At 31.8% G+C, this 7,310-nt stretch overlaps 1 protein-coding gene across 6 annotated transcripts in view; it reads right to left on the reverse strand.

The window, feature by feature from the left end:
- Positions 1 to 7,310, reverse strand: part of LOC106464820 (fat-like cadherin-related tumor suppressor homolog) — a 62,162-nt gene that overhangs the window by 49,534 nt on the left and 5,318 nt on the right. For all 6 annotated transcript variants that reach the window (XR_002611834.1, XM_022392616.1, XM_022392614.1 and 3 more), the window contains exons 5-10: positions 6,332 to 6,545; positions 5,876 to 6,015; positions 4,643 to 4,806; positions 2,714 to 3,036; positions 1,715 to 2,383; positions 141 to 970 (exon numbers count right to left, since the gene is read on the reverse strand). Coding sequence is in view for 5 of the 6 variants with exons in the window: in XM_022392616.1 (XP_022248324.1) it covers positions 141 to 970; positions 1,715 to 2,383; positions 2,714 to 3,036; positions 4,643 to 4,806; positions 5,876 to 6,015; positions 6,332 to 6,545 (2,340 nt within the window). In the remaining variant the exon portion in view is untranslated. The remainder of the gene's footprint in view (positions 1 to 140; positions 971 to 1,714; positions 2,384 to 2,713; positions 3,037 to 4,642; positions 4,807 to 5,875; positions 6,016 to 6,331; positions 6,546 to 7,310) is intronic.

Raw genomic sequence — 7,310 nt, forward strand, 5'->3', positions numbered from 1 at the left:
TATATATATATATATATATATATATATATATACACACACACACAAATACATAGTTATACAACATTACTGCTTACAAAATTAGCTTAATTTCATTAATCTTTTAATGTAAATGTTATTACTAAAACATTAGAGTACCTTACCTTGCGAATCAAATCTCCAGGCTGGGCTTCAATAGGCACCACTGAATAATAAGGAAGATTAACAAATATTGGGGCATTGTCATTCACGTCAAGAATAGTTATTTCTACAAGGACATGAGCTACACGTGGCACAGAAGTAACTGCACTTCTTGCTTCTACAACAAGAGTATAACTGTTTTCAGTCTCACGATCAAAAGGCTTGCCAGTTGTCTGGATTGACCCAGATGTTTTCCCAATCCTAAACATACCAGAAGGGTTTAGGATATCGAAAGTCACATGCTCATTTAGGGCACTTCCAACAACAGTTACAATAGTAACTTTTAATATGTCAGTTGTGTTTTCCATAATTGAAGCTCTGTAAATACTCTTGGAAAACTTTAGTCCACTATCTTTTGTCTTTTCTACTCTGACTTGAACTTTGGTGCTAGCCTCAAACACGCCATCTTTAGCTGCTACAATCATATTGTACTGGTCCTCCAATTTTTCTGGGTCCCTTATGAAGATCTGACCAGTGACCTCATTAATAACAAACTTGGCTCCACGGTTACCAGATACAATAGCATATTTAATTCCTGTCTGTGCATCAGAATCAGGATCGTGAGCTTTGACAACAGTAACAGCTACACCTTTGTAAGTAGGCAGAAGCAGGGTACATTCGTACATGTCCTTTTCAAACTGAGGAGGAGAATCATTTACATCCAGCACCAAAATAAAAACTTCTGCGTTTTCTTCAGCAATAAGCCGAGGTTTACCCTTATCTGTAACTTGGACAGTGAATCGAAAATATGTTATTTTTTCATGATCCAATGTTTGGACTGTACTTATGGAACCTATAATGACAAAACAATGTAGCATTATAACGTTTTATATAAAACACAAAACTTCTAACATTTGTTACAAATAAAGCTGAGTGAAGATTAAGTGTATCTAACTAATAAAAACTTTAATATATATATAAATATCTTTAACTCGTGCATAAGGTGTGTGTGTTTTACAGATCATAATTTACCATTATCCAATCTTTTTACAGCTCCAACCAAAATTGTGTAAAAACATTTATATATATCTTAAAGTTCTCTATCATGAAATATTCTTGCTTTGATAACAACCACAAAAATGTACATGTGATCCTATCCTTAAGAAACATACATTAGTTTTTTTTAGTCTTAGCATTCAAGGTCTAAAAAAAAAAGGAATCTGATAATATTTTAGAATAATTAATAACCTACCAGGTGACTTATTATAGACTTTTTCTTTTGATAACATTTAACCATAACTGAATTTTACAAGTGAAGATATAATCACTGACTATTGGTTACAATAAACCCTTGTAATGATATATGACAAACTTGTATCTAAAGCTCCACAATTAGGATAATGCGTAGGGTGTAGTTGGTAAAATAAATTGATTTTCATTAAATTTCTGCAATATTACAATTAAGCTCTTTTCAAACACAACAACGTTTTTTTATAATGTTGTAGGAAATGAGACAGAATTCAGGATCTTTTTATCTTTCTTCTTGTATCACATTTACCCTAAGCAGAGAACAAAAGTTATTAATTCTGTTACTAACCTGTGGACGAATCGATCTGGAAGTAAGTACGGGGTAATTTCTCGATAATCTCATAAACTAAATGCGAGTTCAATCCAGAGTCTTTGTCTGTTGCAGTGACCACCAGGGGAACACTTTCATTGGTTAACACCAGGGTTCCAATTTCTGCTGATTCACTAATTTTGCCATAATAAATAGACTTCAGAAACTTTGGAGTATTATCATTTCTGTCAAGTACATGTATAGTTATTACAGTACTAGCATTCATACTAACTAGGTTTGTTGCATTAACAGTTAAATTGTAGAGATTTGTTTCTTCATAGTCTAGTTCTGTAGTTGTGCGAAGTTCACCAGAATGGGGATTAATAGCAAACTTTGCGTCAATATTTCCAGATACTATTTCATAATATAGCAGGGACCGACTGGAGGCTGCTACGGTAATGACAACAGTCCCAGGTTTTTCATTTTCATACAGTTCTGTGACATACTCTTTCTTTTCAAATTTTGGTGCAGAATTATCGGGAATCGTCACAATAATGTGAACACTTGTGGTACTTTCTTTGGGAACTTCTCCTTCATCCGAAGCTCTTACAGTGAGATAATATTCTCCCATAAGATTCTGGTTGAGTTCCTTGGCAACTGAAACAATTCCAAGCTTGGAGTCGATTGCAAAACTGTTCCCTTCATTTCCTGTGCAGAGAGACAGAGAAAAAAAAAAAGAGGAAGAACATATAATTAAGTATTTGCTTATTTTAGACAATACAATTTTTTTTAAACACAGCTCTTTTATTTATAGGAACACTTTGCCTTTTGAGTTTGAACAAAACAATTTATAATAACTGGGAAACTTAAAAGAGATCTACAATATAAAAATTACACAATTCAACCAAATGTGGCTATACGAGTAATGTCTTTTGTTGGCTTAACTTATATATCTTTTTGCAGGCATTAGTGGAAGAAATTAAGAACCTTAAACACTTTCAAAACTATAAGCTGTGAGAACTCAGGGAATAGGAATACCTTTAACAATTGCAAAGTTGATATGAGCATTTCTTCCCTTGTCACTATCAACAGCAAACACTTGAACAACAGGGGTGCCAATACCTGCTGTCTCATAAACCTGACCTTCAAATTGAGTGGACAGAAACTCAGGAGCATGGTCGTTATGATCTTCCACATCAACGTGTACACGACCAAAGTTCCGTTTAGCAGGAGTGCCTCGATCTTTGACCATAATGGTCAGAATATGGTGTCGACTCATTTCACGGTCAAGGGGCTCGGCAATGGACAATGTACCTTTCTTTGGATCCATGTGGAAGTGTTTAAGGCTGGAAGGACTAGCACTATAAACATAATAATTTTTAGAATTTGAATTCATGATTATTATCCAATGGTTATTTTTTAGCCATTATAACATTTAAAGAATTAAAAAAAAGGAAAAAGGGCAGTAAAACTCCATCTTTGACTATAAACATACAATTCCAGTTCTTTTTCTTCTTTTGTTTTAACAAAGCAAACTTATATTATAAAATTACAGATATCAAATTCTTTTAACTATACTTCAGAGTTCAGAAGACCAAGTTAAAGTCTTTAAAGCTGCATTACAATATATAATATTTAGGTTTGAGGAAACACACAAACAAAAAAAAAAGTTGTACAATTTAGAAGCAGGAATCAAGCTTCTTCAAAAATCTTATCTATAATGCAGCATATTTAACAAAATAATTGTCTAAAATAAATCTGGTTATCTATTTATTTATGATTTTGGTGGTTCAATTTATTCTATACACATACAAGTGAAGGTTATTTTTTAAATAAATTTAACAAAGGTTAGAATCAGAGACAAAATTATGAGATGTGAAGTGCCAAACTCCTCTCAGTGTTAGGTAGCTGGATACTTTTCTTGAATAAAAGAACAGTCTGTTGGTCAACCTGACTGAGTAACATAAAATACAGAACTCAGAATAAAAAAAAAAGGCTTCAATATCATAACCTTGTTACACTTACTGCTACACGTAGTATGGACAGGTATCTTATCAAGTCAGTAGTATCAAAACATGAATGATCAAATTATTTTATTACAGGAAACAGGGAATATTTCTTGCAGACATTCTTATTGACCTTTATAAATTATTAGGTACTGTACCTTTAAGATGAATAGACTTTTTCAACCAATGGGTGACTATTGCTGACTGATAACACAGGCCTGCAAATTTAAACTTCATAAAATGATAATGGATTTTCCATAATTCAGCTAAGCAGATATCGAAAATAATGTTCATGTTTTTCTATCATGTTAGGATTTTTTACAAATCAGGAAGAAAAAAACTCTTACTTAGATCAAATTATTATTTCATTTATCACAATGAACATTTTTTATTATTTTTGGGTTCTAGAATGATCGATAAAACTCACGTCGCGATTGGTCAAGAGAAATCTATAGCCAGTGGTTGTCGACTTTTTAAGCATAACATAATGTGACCCAATTTCAATGGAAATGATTCAGTTATGTAAAAGTACATATGACGTTTTGTGAAAAATCTGTACGTGATGGAGAAAAATTGATATCATTTTCGGATTCAGCGTACAGGAATTACTCTAGAACATATAAAAATTTCAATACAATAAAACCATTGCAGGCCTGTGTGATCTAATGTTGGAGTTAACGTCATTTGAAATTTCATCGTGTTGGTACCTGCTGATTTATCAGTTGTTTATTTCATGCTTTCATTAAGTATTACACAAGAGGGAAGCCGTACTAGTTGGGCCTAATGAGCTGACTCCTACCATGCTCAAAGCTAAGTTATGCCCCCTGGCTAGAATTTCTAACTTTGTGTAAAAATGACAAAGATAATGTAAAGTTATTACCTTCTACAAATATTCAAATGATTAGAAAGCTTTCACTATATGAAAAGTTCTCATACTTACTGTACAATTATTTTTTTTTACCTATTGTAAATTGAGTAGAACAGCTGCTCTGCTTTATCACGATCTTCTGCAGACACATGCAAGATCTCTGTTCCTTGTTGAGAACTCTCATTGACAGTTACAATGTACTTAGACTGCTTAAAAACTGGTCTATGATCATTGATATCTTTCACGTCCACCTTTCGCTGTGAGATATTTATAAACATTTCCATATCATTGATACATAACTTTACAGTTTAAAAAAAAGTTAAAGAACTGAAACAACTGAAGTTATCAAAAGTTTTCACTTGAAACAATCTTATTTTAAAATTTTTTTGCAGCAAACATATAGATAATGATGATTAATAAAATTGCTGTTTTTTCTCGTATGTTTTAGTACGCATACTTAAAAAATAGAAATCTGAAATATCCATTCAGTATACAACATTAAAATGGATGAGAAAAAACTGCATTTGTTTGCATGAGTCTTAACCAAAAACTAAGTAGAATTTTTAAGTAAACTTATTTATGCTTTAGTGCCTGAGCTATGAAATGGTTCAATGTTATGAACTTGTTATAATGTTGTTTAATTTGTAATTTCACAAAGTGTAGTTTACATGGTAGTTTAAATAAAAAATAACTTAAGATGTCTCCATCTGAATTATTCGAGTCTCACCCTCTGATGTCCTGTATATTATGCAAATGAATTAACATTTTTAAGAACAAAATCATATTTACACTATTTGTAATATTTATTGTATTCCTTAAAGTGTCACACATAAAAGAAAAATTACCACATGTTGGATAAACACTTGATCATAAGTAACATATTGTAAGTTGTATTGTGATATCAAGTACAGAAATTTTTTGGGGAAGATATATAAGATACATGATGGTTTAAAATACAATGAAAGGTACCATGTATCCATTTACACTTCTCCAACATAGTGGGTGAAAGCTTATACAAATAAAACAGTAAGGTCAATGGTGTAAAGCCTATTTGTTGTTTTATATTTAAAAATGTTCTTACAAGCTGTAAAATTTTCCACAAAAATATTTGAATTGATTGCACTGTATCTTTAGAAGCATATTTTATTTTATATAAAAACAAACACAAGACTGGGTTAAATATCATTAGAAATTTTTTGATGATAAATAACTGGAATTAGGAAACTACAAAAACAGACAACACCTTTTAGTTTTTCTGCACTCAACACAAGATTTTCTCACAATTCAATACTTTAAAATTCGAAAAAAAAAAAAGAGAACACGAACCATTGTGTACACAGTATGGGTTCCATCTGTTACGCTGATATTCAAGTTATACTGGCTGAGCTTTTCTCCATTCACAGGCTCTGCTAAAAGGACTGCACCAGCATCATTTTTCATCATAAATTTTTCATCATCATTACCACCTGGCAACAAATCACATGGTTATTAATACAAACAGCTAAAAATACCTTATATAACATTAATTCTATCAAATAAGTCTTACCTAGAGGGTAACAATACACCAAACAAGAAGGTAAACAGTATCATTCTTTATTTAATAATTGATGGAGGAAATTAATTGACAATAATTCTTTTGTCTTAATTCCACCAAAACCAGTTTATGCTAATATTAAATATTTCAGATTATAATTGATACTGTCGCAAAAACTAAGAAAAATAATCATCGTAAGGAAGTGCTTAACTTCAAGGCATCCAAAAAATTATATGTTGAAAGCTTACCAACAATTGCAAACCATAATCTGTCTTTATCTTTATCATCTGCTTCAATTAATGTCACCATCTGTTGTATTGGGTCACTTGCAGTTACTACATTGTATGATTCAGAATTCCTGATGACTGGAGGATGAGGAGACTTTTTAGGCCCAGCAATGGCTTCAATCAAAACACGAACAGTTTGTGATCGCTTTGGTTTACCATGATCACTGGCTTCTATCTATAAGAAAAAAAAAAATCATGTGTTACTCACTACTTGACCCTTTATCTTCTTCCAAGAAAGAAAGCCGTGTGCTACCTGTTATCTGACATTTGTTTCTACACAAATGAGAATATAAGTCATGTGCTAGCAGTTATGTGACTTTGAATCCATAGGAGAGAAAGTGAGTCACTTGCTAGGCTATGACATGACTTTGTATCTATACAAGAGATATTGAGAAGTGCTGGCTAGTACTTGAGAAAATTAAATCATAAATCAAACGTATATATATATATTTTTTATTCTTTAACTTGTCATACCATAGAATATAATGACTACATTCATAAATCTTCCCTTCACCAATTCTACTTAAACCACATTGAACACTTAACTTCAAATCCAGTCAAAGAAAAGTTGCTAAAACCACACAACAATAAATAATATGAAAAAAGCAGTTAACAGTCATTAATGTTAAACATATGGAACATAAACTGAAAATATTCCAAATATAGTGTTAAGATGTTTATACAAATCTTTTACCCCATTCCAAGCCTACGGAATAATTCAATCTTCAAAAGATAGTTAATACAAACTATAATGTCATACCATTTCAACCATCAATTATACAAGGAGTGCTAATATCACCAACAGTTACATCACCCTTACCATCCACTCTATAAAGACTGATAATATCACTAAATAATGTTACATTTCTCTAACCATCCAATTTACAAAGATTTCTAGTATAATCCATTTACCAAGCATATTGTTGCGTCAGCGAGGTCA

The sequence above is a fragment of the Limulus polyphemus genome, unplaced genomic scaffold, assembly GCF_000517525.1.
Source record: "Limulus polyphemus unplaced genomic scaffold, Limulus_polyphemus-2.1.2 Scaffold1750, whole genome shotgun sequence".
Classification (NCBI taxonomy): Eukaryota; Metazoa; Arthropoda; class Merostomata; order Xiphosura; family Limulidae; genus Limulus; species Limulus polyphemus.